Genomic DNA, 18,223 nt, shown 5'->3' on the forward strand with positions numbered 1-18,223 from the left:
TACCATAAATAAAATACAGTACAGAACACCTAAACCTTTTTCATACATTAATTACTTTTACATAAAAAGTCACTATCTTTTTCAGATATGTTGAAAATGTAGGACTCCAAACATGATTATTTCAAAGTATCGGTTTTAACAATCTTGCACAGGCCCAACAATCAAAAACATGAAGCTTTGATTCAGATAGCTTGGCAGGTTCCACATAGTTTGACAGGTAGGCTACTTTGAAATATGTATATATTTTTTAATTTATACATTTTCTATCAAAAGACAGTTTGATTTCTGTTTTTAATCTTTACATGAACTGTTTTTGTGCAATGCCACAGCCATGTAGCTTGAAGAAAAAAACAAAATGTGTCTGGAATATTAATCATAGTCCAAGTTTTCTTAATCCACATCTTAAAAAATTATGATTCTAGGAAATCCAATTGGAGTGCATTTAAATAAAAGGGATTCAGTCCTAGAATATCTTAATAAATTAAACAGGTACTGTTTCCACTACAGATGATTTGATACACTCTTCATGCAGTCTGCTCTTTTCTGAAAGGCTTATAGAATTCTCAGCAGCTTGCTCTGGTATGTGACTGTCACCGTTCAAAGCTGAAACAAATCCATCTTGAGAGGTACTTTTCAAGTATGAGTGAAATTCCACTTGAGGGTGGTTTGGCCTATGTTCAGTGTATAAACTATTACATGGAACACTGTTATCACTTTCTGAAGAGGAGCAGCAAACTATCACAGAGGGGTTTGCAGAAGGGTAATGAGAGCTGCTGTAACTTTCCTCTGATTGCCGTGTGTAGTCAACAAAGTGCTCTGAAGTCATACTGTAAGGCACCAGAGAAAGACTACCATTTTTAACAGTGTCCCTTTCTGAATAGGTCTCAGTGATGTGGTTATTACTGCCAGGGGCATGGTTCTCTATTTGGTAATACAGAGTTGAAGAGTTCGCATAGTATGAGGCATTTTTAGAGTGGCTTTCACGTACTGCAGTGCCATCAGAATAGCAAAGGACAGAAGGAAGAGGCACCACATCGGCATGGGACCCCATGCCTTCCACAAAATCATCTGCTTTTTCTTCCTCCTCCTCCTCCTCCTCTTCATCATCATCATCATCAGATTCACTGGGTGCTAAACTTTGTGTACTAGAATCTGTAACTCCACTACAAAAGCTACTTCCATCTTCTTCCTCCTCCTCCTCCTCTTCCCCAGGACAATCCAAATCTTCAGCAGACTGCAGGTGCATCACTGCAGCCTGGGGGTCAGTTTCCATCTCAAAATTCTCTGCAAGTGAATATTCTACTGGGTGGGGTGCTGTACTCAGAGAACTAGTGTGAGCACTTACCTCACTGTGGCAACCATTTAGTGCAGGAACTTGCTGCTCTCTATTTTTCTCCAATTCAAGTTTCATTATTGTATGCAAAAAGTGAGTCCGTACACGGATGGGGTTAAATTCTATTCTACCTGCTGTATTGCTGCACCCTTCTTTAGTGCAACCACATGGAAAAGACATACGATCCACCTTTTAAAAAGAGAATACAGATTAACCATATGTACAATAAACCAATGATGCAACAAACACAAGAGAGACTAGAAGCATAAAATGACAAAATGAGATTCATTTGGGGAAAGTGCACAGTACAATATATATGGACAAATAAACCAAAGCACAGATATTCACTGGGAGGGAGAACCTGGAAAGCAATAATGTCATAAAAAACAGAAAGTTAGACATGGATTTACAATGCAGTGTAGCAGAAAACAAAAAGACAATACAGTTTTAGGTTTCATACGTCACAATGTGGACCAAGGGATAAATGATTGATCTTTCTATGGCTCTGCTATAACCACACCTGAAATACTGTGTTCATTCCTGGGGCCCTCATTACCAGAAAGAAGCTGATATACTGGATGGAAATCAGATGAAAGAAACAAAAATGATTAATGATTAGGAGGGAATGGCTTGCGCAGAAAGGTGGGGTTTTTTAAAATTAAATATAGACAGCTTGACAAAACAATAACTAAGGGGAGAAATGACCACAGAAGTTAGAAATAGAAACTGAGACACATTTTAAATGAGGCTTCAGTCAAGTGTGGATACACTATTGTAGACACAAACTGTAGGCTGAAAGAATAGAATTTAGATATCTACCCGCCTGATTGGATCCATAAATCAGGTACTGTAGTTAGATGCCTAAATTTTATCCTTTTCACCTACCTGCAATCAAATGCAGGTGCAAAATTAGAGGCCCCCCAAGGTGATCTAGTCCATATCCCCATCAAAGCAGAACTGAAAACAGTCTATGAATATTCAAGAGGATAAACACCTGAGGGTAATAGTATGAGTTTAGGCAGATTTAAGAAATTATGAAAAGGAAAATTTAGAGAAACTCAATGATGGTGAGATCTATTGGGCTGTATAATAGTGACCCAATGGAACTGATGAAGCCTCCTTGCTTGGGACATTTAAAATGATCCTGTAGAAACCACCAGTAAATGTACATTAGGGAATACATTTTTGATTGTCAGAGAGATAGACTAAATGACCTAATACCAATGGTCCAGCTCTAGCATTTATGATTCTATCACACGTATTAATTGAAAGATGGTAAAACATGCTTCATTTATTGGTTCTTACTCTGAGTTTGGATTTTAATATTTGATTCAAAACTACTTGTGATTATAAATTAGGAAACATACAATCTGAAGTAACTGCAGATATATACTCAGGGGAAAAGATGTACACTATTTCTAAAATAAAAATTAATCTTGTAAAATCAGAAGTCAGATAGGTTAGTGCAGCTCCCACTGGCCACGGTTCGCCATCCCAGGCCAATGGGGGAGGCAGGAAGTGGCGAGGCTTCCCGCCTCCCCCATTGGCCTGGGACAGCGAACCGTGGCCAGTGGGAGCCACGATCGGCTGAACCTGCCGATGCGGCAGATAAACAAACTGGCCTGGCCCGCCAGGCGAGCCGCGTGCCAGAGGTTGCTGACCCCTGGGTTAGTGACTCCTCTGTTGGATGTTTGGTTAAAGGCCCATAGAAGAATATGAGGAGCTGAGCATTTGTATTCAGAGGGGAAAATGCCCGTTATTGCATGTCTTCAAACTAATCACAATAAAAACCATATTATATATATATTTATTTTAATGGTTTTGAGACCCACAAATTTCAGCACTTAGTAATTCATTACCCATAATACCTCTGTTGTGGGTTGTTTATGCCCTGCTAGTAAGGAATATCTGTAATATAGATCTTTACCTGGCATTTTATGCCTGCAAGGCTGCAAGTACAAGTTTCTGGATCACAGAACACTCGGCAGTCACAGCCACAATCCTCTCTGGATAGGCGGATAGCCCTCAGCTCATGTTTTTCTTCCACATCAATCTTTTTCACTCCAGAGGCTCGTAGCAGTGCCCTACGTTTTTTTGTTGGTAGGGGTTGTAGAAAGAAGTATTCATCTACTTCTGTGTTGTCTAAATCAATATCATCATCAGAAATGTCATCCAACGTCAGAGTATTAGCCTCTTCAGATTCCACTGTACCATTCTTTGTCATCTATGATATAGAGCAGTTAACACAGTATTAAGACTGTACACTACCTGAAACTAAAACTTTTAGTGAGAACATATTAATTATAAGGTATTTGTTTGCATGTGAACTATAAGAACACTAAGAATATACAGTACTGTACATGGTTCTGTAAAACTGATATTCAGTAAGTCAAGGATTCTTAATAGATTTTCTTCTGAAGAGACTAATTTATTTCAGATGTCATTCCTTTTGGAATTGTCATGGAAATAAAAATAAATAATTGAGAATTCAGATTTTCACCTACAGTTGCAAAATATGGAAGAAAAAACATTAATAATATTATCCCTCATATTGCTAGGAGTGGACATTTTTAAATTATTCATCAGTGCTTTCTGGTGACAGCAAAGAGCTGGACAAGGATTAACTAAACATTAGTGTTAGGATCAATATGCCCTTTTGTGTATAGACAATACAATCATGGCTGAAATCATGACAGCTATTCACAAACTAACCTGTCTTTGCAGGAATAATAATTACTCCATCAGTGGAGTAAAAATGGAGAAACACACCAGAAGAAACATACTATTATGCACTGTGTTTTTGTCATTTGAGACACAAGTACCCAAGGAAAACATTACCAGAGTTAGAATTTGTATGCAAAGTATGTGTGTGACAGTCTATACTTGGGGGAGCATCCTGGAACCCTCATATTCCTCATTTTTATATAATTGTGATTTTACATACAAAGCATGCCTTGTAAAGTATCAGGGGAAAGGTTACGATCTGCTAAAAGTCATTTCTCTAACCATATATGCATATCATTAATGCATATGAAGTTATGAGAATTGTGTTGTCACTAAAACATGCTGTAAATCAGGGAATTAGCCAGATATTAGCTCCCCAGAGGCAACAGCAAGGAAAGTAACCAACACCTGGGTGGGGTATCAATCAACCCATCTACAACCATTGTCCAGCAAGGGAGTAACAATGTAATGACTCACCTGCATGAGGCCACCCCAGGGGAATTGCTCAATCTTGCCTGGAGACTCAGCAATGCACTCAGACATGCCTGGACTTGTGTTTTCCAAGCACATGGTCTGAGGGTATAAAACAGACACAGAGGCCATATGCTGGGCCCTTCTCCTGCCCCCACTTACAATGCAAGCAACTAAGACACTGAGGAGAAGAAGACAAAACTCAAACAGAGGAGATTGGCTCAAGTTTAAGGTATTGCCCAGGTATATTAAGGACTGCAATATCCAGCAGGGTGAGAAAAACTGCTTAATCTAGATGTTGCCCAGTCTAACAGGGTTGAGAGTTTAGACTGCGTGCTTGTATTTCATTACTTTTGGTAACTAACTCTGACTTTTTGTCTATCACTTAAAATCTACCTTTTATAGTCAATACATTTGTTTAATTGTTTATCTTTACCAGTGAGTTTGTATGTAGTGTGGGGCAAATCTGCTCAGGTTTTGCAAAGGCTGGTGTATATCCACTTTCAGTTGTTGAAGTGGTGAACCAATTAATAAATTTGCACTGCCCATCTTGAGCAGTGCAAGACGGTATATTCCTAAGGTACAGTGCTGGGAGGACTTGGCTCTAGTGTCTTTCTCTGTGTGATTCATGAGTGACTCTGGGAGCGTTCATGCAATACAGCTGGGTGTGGGGCTCCACATGAGGTTGTGCTAAGGGATCACAGCTCCTGGAGAGGTTTGCTGCTGGTCACTAGCAAGGCATTGTGAGAGACAGCCCAGGCTGGAGAGAGTTAAGGGGGCACAGCGGTCCCACAGTTCCAGGCTGCACCCCTGGGGGATCCCGTCACAACATGGAATCAGAGAAAGTTCAAAGTATATAGTGCTGTGCTTTACATTTAGGAACACAGGGATTACTGTATAGGAACACAGAGATTACTGTACTAGATCAGACCATAGGTCCATCTAATCCAGTATCCTGCCTCTAGCAATAGCCAGTACCAGATAATTTAGAAGAAGGTGCAAGAATCCTGCAATATACAGATGTGCAGCGATCGGCCCCTGTCATTTGGTCCTGATCTATAATAGTTAGAGATTGGTTAAATTCCGAAGCATGAGATTTAAAATCCCTTCCAAAAAATTTATCATCATTAATTATAACAGCTCTGGATAGTCTTATTAACCATATAAATGTCCAATCCCTTTTTGAATCTTGCTAAATCCTAAGCCTCAATGACTTCCTGTGGCAGTGAGTTCCACAATCTAATTACAAGCATTTCTTCAATTTTGAATTTGCCATCTTTTAATTTCATCGTATGCTCCTTTGTTGATATGAAACAGGAAAGACAGAATTTCCTGATCTTCCTTCTCATTACCATTCATTATTTTATATACTTTATCAAGTCCCATTTTATTTATCTCCTTTCTAAAATAAACAATCCCAATCTTTTCAATCTTTCTCAATCATTTTTGCTGCCCTTCTCAGAGCCCTCTCTAATTCTACAATATCGTTTTTGAGAGGGGATGACCAGTACTGCACACAATATTCTAGATCTGGATATACTATGGATTTATATAATGGCATTATATTTTCCATATTATTCACCATCCCATTCCTTATACATCCCAGCTTCTTGTTTCCTCTTTTGACTGCAGCTGCATATTAAGCAGAGGTTTTCATTGAGCTGGCTACAGTGACAGCCAGGTCCCTTTCCTGAGCTGATACAGTTAATTTAAAACATTAATAAGAGTACAAGTAGTTTCAAAAGTCAATGAAGGTATGTTGATTTACACTTGCAGAGGATCAGGGTCCATATCTCTGAATTTGTGACCTCTGTAGCTTTAATTCCTCACCTAATGTCACATTTACACACCGCTGTATTTTTCAAATAAAAAAAAACACTGAATGTAAAGGAGACAACTTTGATCACACATTCACCAATACAGCACCTTTTGTTTGGATTTATTATTTCAGATCTCTGATGCCACAATTTGAGGCACCAATAAACAAACTCAGGGCCAAATCCTGAGGTTCTCATTCCAGTTTTACTCAGACAAAATCTCAAGCCTTGTCCATATTAGCTTATTCTGTACTCCTATGGGAGCATGCTTGAGTAAGGTTGAGTAAAATCAGCATAAGGACCTCAAGATCTGGTACCCAGTGAGTTTATCTGAATATTTTCCTATCCATAAGGAAATATATATTCAAATACATGCCCTACACTTTCATTATAACAACAGATATTCTTCATCCTTTTCTGCTCAACCTGCTATCGCTTTTGAATTTTTGTTTCAGGTATAAGCATAATACTTAAATTCAAAGTCAGTGCATGTGCTTCCAATTCTGTTATGGTTTTTTATGTTTGTATATGGTAAAATTACCATAGTTGCTTAGATATTCCCCCTTCTCTACTACTTAATCCTGCCATCTCTGTTACTCTCTTTCTAGTTGTATCTTCTTTTACATAATGTATAAGGAAGCAGTCCTGTATCATATCCATATAACTACTGCTGCATTTATTTACTATATGCTCTGCTTTGTCTTAGGTACCGTAAGTCTCCCACTTCTGTTTACAGTTTGCCCTTTGCACAACCTTCTGGATTACAGCTGTCATTTCATGCCATTGTTCAAGTAGTCTAGAAAGTGAATTCCTATCAAGAGTTCACTATCTTTGTGGCCTCCAGTCTTAAATAGTAACAATCATCGATGTTAAAGACTGAAAAGATCTGACAGATCATTCACCCATTTCCTTGCAAACTCAGGATTAAAGGAACTCCCTGCCCCAATCAAGGAGCTGACTCCCAATTCCCAACTGGCAGGTGGGCATACTTACTAATAGACAAACAAGAAGACATTTCCTTAGTGTAAAGTAGTATGTCCTCTGTTAATATTTCATCACTACCTGTACTTCTTACAAAGTTAGATTGCCGTTTCTAGAACTTCCCTTATGACATACTATTTCTTCCTCTTTCCAATGTATTTTGACTTTTATAAACAAATTGCAACCTTCAGAGTTTAATCCCCAGTGATTTTCATTGCAGCTGCCATGTCTGTTAGCCCCATAATATTCAAATCCTTTATGCTCAGATACTTCCAGTTCTCTTTTCAGTTATATATAGGCATTTTTAAAACATCTCTTGAAAAAGCTTCATATTCTTCTTCTTTTCTGTTTCCCTAGATGTCAGCCCTCTCCGCACTAGCTAGCAAAAGATAAAACTTCCCTTGTGAACTATGCTTTAACACATTTTTTGCTAGAGAAGTGCTAGCATGTTTTCTCTGTCCAGTTTACACTATGGATCCATCCATACTAGTCTTACTAACCTGAGCATACAGAACTTTCTACATTAACACACTGCAGTTACTTTCCCTCCCCCCCTGTCACGGAGTCACCGAGGCGATGCTTTGGAACTACTCCATACGAAGCCAGTCAGGACTCTGGGCGAGCCTCCACTCTGTGAGCAGACTGTCTCCATGGCAAGAAGCATACGCAGCTTCAACCATCCTGGGGAAGCCAGTGGGCCCTGCACCCCAATTCCACAGTCAGATGGGACTCTCAGCCAGCCAGTAAAACAGAAGGTTTATTAGATGACAGGAACAGAGTCCAAAACAGCTTGTAGGTACAGAGAACAGGACCCCTCAGTCAGGTCCATCTTGGGGCCAGGGAGGCCAGAGCCCCATCTGGCCTCTCTCCATTTTCCCAGCCAGCTCCAAACTGAAACTCTCCAAACCCCTCCTCTGGCCTTTGTCTCTTCCCCCCGCATCCCCCCCGGGGCAAGAGGGTCACCTGATCTCTTTGTTCTCTGACACCTTCAGTTGGCACCTTTGCAGGGGAGGGGCCCAGGCCATCAGTTGCCAGGAGACAGGCCATCAGCCATTCTCTGTGCAGACAGCATCACACTGGCCTTTCTAGGACTCTGCGACAATCACACACCCTCCTCCCACCACCTAGATACTTAAGAACTGCATTGGGGAAACTGAGGAGCCCACACAGTGTTCAGAGAAAACATTAAGAACATTCCCACTTCGTTACACCCCCCAAACCACTTACTAAGCAGAGCAATGTTGCTCAGTTGCCTGTACAAAATTAAAATATAATTCTTGATTTAAAACGTAGTTCCTGCTCGTGGCAGCCAATTAAAAAAAAGGGTATTAAAAGCAGTTTAATACAAATAATACAAGGAGAAATTTAATAAAGAAAGTTGTGCTGGCGTAGGGAACACCACACATTTTTATATTACCTGAGGTGATAAAAATCTGTATTTTGTTCTGTTTGCCCCCAAACTGTTAATAATTTTGTTAGCCACAACAAGCAGTTATTAAGATGCCCATTATATAAGATGTGGTGCTCTTCCTCTGCCTCTTCTCAGTCCAAAGATATGACAGTAGAATAATACGTTTTTTTATTCAGAAAGAGAAATATTTTCAAGCTGCTAGCTAGAAGTTTGTATCTGACAGAGCAGTACGTGTTTGGAGCTGAATACAATAGAGTAGGGAATGATAAAATACAGATATTCTCTGCTGGCCCCTGGATTTGAACATTCAGAGACTTTGGATCTGGAGGTGAATTTTGTAGGTTGGGCTCATGTTTAGTAAAAATAAAAATAAAATCTGTTTCTATGCTGCAACGGTTTAGCCACAAACATGTTCCTGTGTCATGTGGGGGATTTGAAGAGGTCTGTATCTTCATATCTCCCCTCCCAGGTGAATGAATCTCTCTTATCTGGGTTAGTTTCTGGTGACTTTTGATTAGCACCCTCCAAAGACCAATGAAGAACTGATGATGATCCATGCTTTATTCAGTTATCAAATGCTAATCATTTTCTTTCTAGCAAAAAGATAAATAATTCAATTATCCAGTGACAGGTAAAAAGTTAAGTATATGGAAAAATTGCTATACAAGCTTTTATTGCTGTTTAATTTTTCCTCTGCTTTTATCATCAGTCCTAAAACCACTGATTTGACTCTAATGAATTTAACACTGATAAACATTCCCATATTACATTGGTGTCCAGACTTCTTCTCAGGCTCAAGATCACATGCAGTGGCAGTGCCATGATTTAAACCCAGTCTGCTGATCCCAGTCTTGTGCACATCCCATTAGATTATGCTCGTACCAGTTTGATTTCGCTCTTTGAGTTGTATAACCTGTTGCCTTCATGCCAATATTTTCATAGTTTTCATATGCTTGCAAGTGAAACTGAAGCTGAACTGGGTGATTGGTAACCAACACATGCTCCTAACAGGATTGTGTTTTTGTCAACAAATAAGTCAGAATCTGCAACATTTGGATCATAGCCTTTAGATCACATAATCCCAAATCTGTCATACGAAAGTCAGTTCTATACCTCAGGCCAGGTAGTGACTTATTACTTATAGTCAAGTCTTTCAACTGCTAATAATCAAGGTTCATTGGCAAGTTTATTGTTACCTTTTCTTCTGCATGGTGACAGCAACTCTGAATTAGATGGCACAGAATAACCACTGAATAAAAAGTGACACAGTTTCTCCCAGTTACTGTAAACCACTTCCTAAATAAGCAATTTATCAGCTAAATACAAAGGGGAGCCTGACACTATTAACGGTCACAAAATACATTTTCATGAAAGAATTTAGAGGAGCATTAAATCCTTTTGTGAATATTACAATATTGCTAATCTGAGTAAAATATGGTATAGGGAGAAGTAACAGTCTATATTTTAAAGCTATCAGAGTGAAATTCATGGCAGTGCAAAGGACCAAACAAGGGCTGATGTACACTTAAGGCCTTGGTGTGAAATTCGCTTCACTTCTATAAAACCTGAGAAATTGAACTTTATGCCACACTCCTCTCTGCCCCCTTAGCTGAAAACTTCTCTCCACAAGGGAATCAGGTGAAGGAATCTTAGTTTCTGCAGCAGGTTTCACCAGAGTGCAAACGGCAAAATAATAATGCAGGTGAATTTCTTTCCTTTTGATTCTAGCTGCTAGAACTCTTGGCATCTACTTGCATAGTACACTCAAAATGAGGGGGAATGGCTGAAAAAAGAGACATTCATAATATAATAAAGGAACCTAATAGACCTTCCTAAAAATCACAGGAGTTGTCCATAACTGTGTGCACTGAAGTATATATATTCTTGAGTTTAAGGGTTAATTAAATTTTTTAGAACTGCACAGCTGCAATCCAAATATTGAAAATATTAAATCAGTTCACCCATTACTGACATTTCCAAGACAGATGTGAATGCATTGAGCCCTTTCAAACCTGCCTATTGGAGTTACTATGCAGCTAATAGCTCTTCTAGTAAAGTGCTAAACACATATCTCCACAAGCGAAAGGTAAATGCACCATATTCATACCATTTTGTCTTTTTTTATCCATTTTACCTAATTTATATAGCAGTTACAAAATAGCATAGAGATCTTCCCTACAGATATTCAGAGACTAGAAAATTGGACTTAAACACATACTGTTCCTTGTCAGCTATTCTTTAAGCACATTCTCTGATGTCTGTTAGATACTCATAAAAAGATGGAGAAGGCCTGGAATAATGGTTTAACTTTTTTTTTTTTTAAATGGGAAAAGGGTTGCTAGAATAATCCTATTCCTATACTGCGGTAGAGTAGACAACTACGTTCTTTTCTGGTGGCTTTGCTTTGGATTCTCTTGTATTCAGGAGGCTCACCTCTGCAATGTGTAAAGCAAAGTCTAGCTTGGTGCAAGGTAAATGTGCTGACACATCCTGGTTCCCAGATCTGTGAACTTTCAAATCACTCATGTCATGCTGGTAAATTTATTGAGGTTACTAATGTTTCCTCAAATGACAATTTGTTAAAGTAAATCCTCCCATGTCTCTTTCTTGTAGGCAGGATGATTTTTACGCTCCAACTCAGCAATTAGAATTTTCACAAACCACTGCTGATCTGTTAACAATGCTGGCGTGCCAAACCTGCCCTGTGCTTAAATGGTTAAAATAATCTTTGTCTTTTTAAAAATTCTTCTTTGATTTTAATAATATGGGGAGCTAAATATGAAACTACTATTCCCAGCAAGTAAAACAAAAACAACAACAAAAAACCAAGTACCTAACAGATACTCACTCCTTTTATCAGACATTTGCATCTTTGAATGAGGCCCACAATATGTCATGTTTGCTACCTAGCAGGCCACATATTTGATGCAATGTAGAAATTAACAAACCAGGAGAACTGAAATAAAACCTCATTTCTTTCTTTCTTTTTTAACACACAGCTTTTACAGTAAATTTAAAAAAAAAACCCTTTCAAACAAAAACTTTCCCTACTTCATTTTATGAAATGGCTTTCTGTGCAGCTGTATAGCAATTTACATGTAACTCCTGGGCAGAACGCTTCAAATCAAGATCATAATCACTGATATTATCACCTAAGAACTGTAATGTCTTTCTTCCTTGTGTTCACTGAGACACAGGTCAAATGGCAAAACAGCTCTTCCATCTCCTAAACAGAAATCAATAAGGCCCAACTGTCGTAAGTAAACAAAACATCTTTGATGCTTCAGAATGACTGCCTAAAAGGCTAGACAATAAATGTTCCCTCAAACTTCTAACATTGACTGTGACTGAATGGGACTCAATGATAACATTATTTCTCCCCCTCTTCCTCCTCACAACCACTTTTTGAAAAAAGGAAGCTGGCATGAATGAGTAATATTGGAGTAAAGTGTTCAACATGGTGCTCATTAGCATCAATGGGAGTGGAGCTCCCATTATGAGCTCAACATACTAAGCTCAAATCTCCTCTCATTGATAACAGTTTAACACCAAAAACTCCATTGACTTCAGTGATCTATACTAGTCTAAATGAGAAGAGAATCAGGACTAGTATCTGCAATACATATTCTGATAGAAAGTGTTACCAGCTCTCGTGGTTTTGTTGTGAATCGCACAACATTTGTTATTTTCTTAAAGCCATGGTCCTGAATTAAACTGATTATGGAAGAATCTCACCTTTCTAATTCTCATGGTTGCAGAGAAAAGCTTGAAAATAAACCCAAACATATGCCAAAGGCTCAACAATCAGAAGGCAAATAAAAAGAACCAGTTTTTAAAAAAATCTCATGATTTTTAAATCAGTCTCAAGATTTTGGGGGCTTGACTCATGAGTTTTGAATGTGTGCGGATGGCAATACAAAGTAAACCTACTACCCCAAAACAGATTCCTCACAGTCACCACTAGCTGCTAAGAAATAGTGAGGGAAGAAACTTCCATCTGTAGGTGAGGCCCTTCCATTTGGCTACAGGAATTAATCCAGTAGTTAGAGACTGGGAGGAGGGGGTGCATGGAATAGAAATCAAACTTTTATTGCTACACCAATATCTGAAAAGAAAATTTACAGGAATTTAAAATCCTGACTACAGTCACTGTCTACTTTAAACAACCCTCCCCAGCTCCACGCCTAGTCTCAGCAGGAGAGGATTTGGTTGGTCAGAGAATCTGTGCCCCCAAAAAACTGTGCCTCCCCTCTTGCTTCATCAGGTTGGAGGCATGTTGCTCAATGGACCAAAAATGAGTATCTGCCACTCCCAGGAGGGAGAGAAAGGGATGAAAGCGCTAGAGGTAAATGAGATCTGGGATTTTCATTGGTGGATCTTGTGCCTGTAAGGAGACGGGGAAGCCCAAAGCCCATGTTGGTAACCTCTATTCTCTGGGCAGTGGGAGGGTTAGAGGACTCAGAAGTGAGCTGAGTCCTCAGGGACAGGTCTATACCAAATAATTGGTTATCTGGTGGGAGCCCCATAATCCCACACCAGTTCCAGGTAAATGCCTGGTGTATCAGATGGGAGGGAATATACAGCCCCAACCAATGTCAATAAAGTTGTGGCCTGCCGCCTAAAATCCATTCCAATGTCTGTCTTTCATTCACCTAGGCACCATGAAAGTTGAGGGTTAGAAGTTATTAAAAAAACCTGTTCACTGTTCAAACTAGAAACTTTAGTAAACAGCAGAGTAATTACAACAGTGTCTGTGTAGTAAGAGCCACACAGACTTCTTAAGGAGGTCAGGCAGAAACCTGTGAAAAAATGCCCGAGAGGCAATATGAGTAATGTTCTAAACTCGGAATAATGCCAGTTTGTTTTGGGAATCTGCCTGCTAGTGGTATCTGAAACAGAGAGATGTAATCTCAGCATAATTTTATAGCGGGAAAAGGACTGCAGTTAGGCTACAATTCTAAAAATCATTCAAAGCTAATTATATTGATTAATTTGCAACCATGCCAAAATAAAATGAACAACAGAAACAATTAATACATATTCTTAGTTTGCCCAATCTTCTTCCAATTTAACTCAATGGGAGTTTTGCTACTAATTTTAATAAGATTCGTGACTAGGACGAGTGTTTCTAAACATAATTTTTCAATGATACATTGAATGTAAAAAACACACCCATGTTAAACATCTACTATGCTGTATTTCAAAAGCCAACGCAGAACCATATTTCCAATTTGTAGAGACTGGATCAGTAGGGCTAAGCACCTGCATCAAGCAGTTATGTCAAACAAAGAGCTGAAATTTTGCAAGTTTTTCTTCTTTAATGGCATACTTTCTGGTTAAAAATATATATTTTTTAAAATAAGCATCCATACCTATGCTGCTTATAATATGGTGGAAGATTAAACTGATTTTTTCAAAAATGGAATGTACTTTTCAACATTAATGTTTGCTTTTTGCATTTAGTTCAAGTTGGTCAAGAAAAGAAACCGGTCAGTTTCACTTTCCATATCTCATCACTAGCACCATGCTGCCATTTTTTGATTGCATTGCCTGTAGATTAATGTATCTAATCCAAACAAAAATCTGTTTTAATTGGAATTTTTTAAAAATCAGAGTAACATTTTCTATTGAATTTAAATTTGATGAAGTCAGATAAAGTGACCAGGTTAAATGTCTGGCCTATGGTGTCTTGATAGTATCCATTCAAAATATGGGAGATGGGAGCAAGCAAGGCTTCCTTGCCATTCTTACCTTCAGTTTTAAAGAGTTAAGTTTCTCCTCCCTTAGATGGTCTCTTAACATCTCTCGATGGAGCCTCTCCTGTTCCATTGCAAATTCTCCAAGGGAGTACTGGCGCACGCTGTTGTGACGAGTGGACATGCCCAATGTGCTTCCTCCTTGACTCGGGACACTGGTGAAGCCTTGCCTTCTTGTGAAGTAGTACACGGTAACACAGTTAAAATGAACATTCTTTGTCCTTTTCCGCTTCTCCCTCTTCAGGATTGATGAAGCTAAAATGGAAGCCAGTTATAATGTTAATGAAAAACCTGTTGGTCACATAGCACATCTTTACTTATTGTAGTAGTCCCATTAACTTTAAATTAAATGGGATACTCACACAAGCAAAGTTCTGCAGGATTGGGTCTCCTGTGAGAGGGGTATTATTAGAAAATAACCGTAAAGATCTGCAATAAACATTTTACATGAGACAATAGAATTTGGCTATTAAATATACAACATATTTCTTACTCAAGTTAAGCCAAAGCGTTTAAACAAAGTAAGGAGTCAGGCAGCTTCTGTTTTTGCTTGCACTATTACAAAACCATACACTTGTGGACACTGTCATCTATTTTAAGAGTGGAGGTAACATTTGCCAGGACACTCAGGTTAGTCCATACTCTTTTCACAATGTTTTATCGTTCACCAGGAAAATAAATGAAGATCGGAAGAAGCCATCTCAGGGTACGTCTACACTACGGGATTATTCCGAATTTACATAAACCGGTTTTGTAAAACAGATTGTATAAAATCGAGTGTGCGCGGCCACACTAAACACATTAAATCGGTGGTGTGCGTCCATGGTCCGAGGCTAGCGTCGATTTCTGGAGCATTGCACTGTGGGTAGCTATTCCGTAGCTATCCCATAGTTCCCGCAGCCTCCCCCGCCCCTTGGAATTTCCAGGTTGAGATCCCAGTGCCTGATGCGGCAAAAATCATTGTCGCGGGTGGTTCTGGGTAAATGTCGTCAGTCACTCCTTCCGCTGGGAAAGCAACGGCAGACAAGCATTTCGTGCCTTTTTTCCCTGGATTGCCCTGGCAGATGCCATAGCATGGCAATCATGGAGCCTGTTTAGCCTTTTGTGACTGTCACCGTATGTGTACTACATGCCGCTCACAGAGGCGATTCAGCAGCGCTACATAGCAGCATGCTTTTGCTTTTGCATGATAGCAGAGATGGTTACCAGCCATATTGTACCATCTACCATGCCATAAATTGGTAATAAGATGATCGTGGCTACCAGTCCTTTTGCACTGCACCATCTGTTGCTGTCATAAGTGCCCCTGGCTGCTCTTAGCCAGGGGCGCAAAAGCCAAAATTGGGAATGACTCCCTGAGTCAATCCCTCCTTTTTGGTATCTAAAAATAGAATCAGTCCTGCCTAGAATATGGGCAAGTGTACTAGAGAACCACTGTATCATAGAACCAGAGAGCACAGCTGCTCTGTGTCAGATCCTGCAGAAATTATGAGCTGTATGCTATTCACAGGGGGTGCTGCTGCAACAACCCCACCTGTTGATTCCATTCTTCCCCCAGCCTTCCTGGGCTACCGTAGCATTGTCCCCCCACTTGTGTGATGAAGTAATAAAGAATGCAGGAATAAGACACACTGACTTGTTAGTGAGAAATGAGTGGAAGGCAGCCTCCAGCTGCTATGATAGTCCAGACAGGACAGTAAGGAGTGTGGAGGAGAGGAGCCCAGCATCCCTCTGCTAGTCCAGGGGCAATTGAATCTTTTCTTTACACATGAAGGGTAGGGGCTGATGGAGCTCAGCCCCCTGTTGCTATGATGACGATGGTTATCAGCCATACTGTACCATCTACCATGAAAAATTAGGACCAGGCGCCCTTGATTGACCTTACCGATGCTAGTCAGCATGGTTACCAGTCCTTTTGCACTGCCCCATGTGCCAACAGGCTGATGATGAGGACGGATACCAGCCATATTGTACCATCAGCCATCCATAGCGTGGGGGGAGCAAGGATGTTGGTGTTGAGTGCTGCACCATCGCGTCTATCTGCAGCATTCAGTAAATATAGGGTGACATGTAAAAGAGTCAAGAGAGGACTGTTTTCCCTTTCACTTCTGGCGGTGGGTGGGGGGGTGCGTAAATTGCCTAGCTATGCCCTGACCCACCGCAGACACTGTTTTTGACCCTAGAAGCATTTGGAGCTCAGCCAAGAATGCAAATGCTTTTCAGAGACTGCAGGAACTGGGGGATAGCTTGAGTCCTCCAGTCCATGAGCGTCCATTTGATTCTTTGGCTTTCCGTTACGCTTGTCACACAGCAGTGCGCTGAGTCCCTGCTATGGCATCTGTCTGGAGATTTTTTAAAAATGATTTTGAATTTCGTCTTCTGTAACGGAGCGCTGATAGAACAGATTTGCCTGCCCTTACAGCGATCACGTCCGCATCGTCCATGCGGGAGCTCTTTCTTTATTTTGATTTTTAACTGCATCACCACACGTGCTGATCGGAGCTCCACGCTGGGCAAACAGGAAATATTCAAAAGTTCGCGGGGCTTTTCCTGTCTACCTGGCCACTGCATCCGAGTTCAGATTGCTGTCCAGAGCGGTCAGTGGTGCACTGTGGGATACCGCCCGGAGGCCAATACCGTCGATCTGCGGCCACACTAACCCCAATCCGATATGGTAATACCGATATTAGTGCTACTCCACTCGTTAGGGAGGAGTACAGAAACCGGTTTAAAGAGCCCTTTATACCGATATAAAGGGCCTCTTAGTGTGGACGGGTGTGGCGTTAAATCGGTTTTACGCTCCTAAAACCGGTTTAAACGCCTAGTGTAGACCAGGCCTCAGTGTAATTTAGCATCTGAAAGACACTGGCACTGACTTACACTTCAGAAAATCCTATTGATGTCAATAGGATTGCATGACATGAGGCAGGGGAAATGTGGCCCAATTTCTCACACAGTGTAAAAGCATTATCTAAATTATATCTACTGCCACTGTGTCTGTAAGATTCTAGTTGAAGACTTCTAGTCTTTTATAGCTAGAATTATTGTCACTCTTTTTAGGAGTAAGGGAAGATTCCAAGCACCACTATTTTGTATTCCAGAAAAAGAACTGAGCTTTAGAAAAAACTATGAAGCAACATTTTACTGTCACCCAGGGACCTAGAAATTCATAATAATAATGGGAAACCTGTCACAGGATGATACTATACAAATAATACTAATTTACAACTACACTCCTCTCCTTTGTCTCCACCTATCCCACTGCTACCACCCAGTGAACAGTTCATTGTTACATATGAAGTCAGCGCTAAGCCTATTTCCCTTCTTCTTTTTTCACCTTCTCTCACACTCCTCTCCTTTCCCTCCTTCCTTAATTCGTGTTGCACACAAATGTAGCTCTACAAGATGTGCACTAATTTAAAAATGGTGCCATAGGTCTTGTTTCTATCTTTAAATATTTGTTCTTTGTTGTACAGATAGAGATTCCTGTAATGATATTCAGTAGTTGACATTCAAAAGTGGCTGTGGTTTGCCGTTAGAACAAAATAAGAGCAACAAACTAGTTCCTTGACTTTTTTAAGATATGACAGCTTATTTTATTTGATTTATTATAAAATGGCTATAGGAAATCAAGAAACTAGATGATGAGTTACAGCCATGTAATTTAGATGCAACAATTGCACAGGTATGATATGAGAAACCTATCTGTCATAAAGAACAGAGCAGTGGT

The 18,223-nt window shown here is 39.9% G+C and overlaps 1 protein-coding gene across 9 annotated transcripts in view; it reads right to left on the bottom strand.

The window, feature by feature from the left end:
• Positions 1-202: 202 nt before the first annotated feature.
• The window catches only part of CSRNP3 (cysteine and serine rich nuclear protein 3), a 146,179-nt gene continuing 128,158 nt past the window's right edge, over positions 203-18,223 (bottom strand). For all 9 annotated transcript variants that reach the window (XM_039495652.1, XM_039495649.1, XM_039495650.1 and 6 more), the window contains 3 exons: positions 14,489-14,748; positions 3,261-3,557; positions 203-1,522 (listed from right to left, as the gene is read on the bottom strand). In XM_039495652.1, the coding sequence (XP_039351586.1) occupies positions 482-1,522; positions 3,261-3,557; positions 14,489-14,748 (1,598 nt within the window). In that variant the 3' untranslated portion in view covers positions 203-481. The remainder of the gene's footprint in view (positions 1,523-3,260; positions 3,558-14,488; positions 14,749-18,223) is intronic.

The sequence above is a fragment of the Mauremys reevesii genome, linkage group 11 (genome assembly GCF_016161935.1).
Source record: "Mauremys reevesii isolate NIE-2019 linkage group 11, ASM1616193v1, whole genome shotgun sequence".
NCBI lineage: Eukaryota > Metazoa > Chordata > Testudines > Geoemydidae > Mauremys > Mauremys reevesii.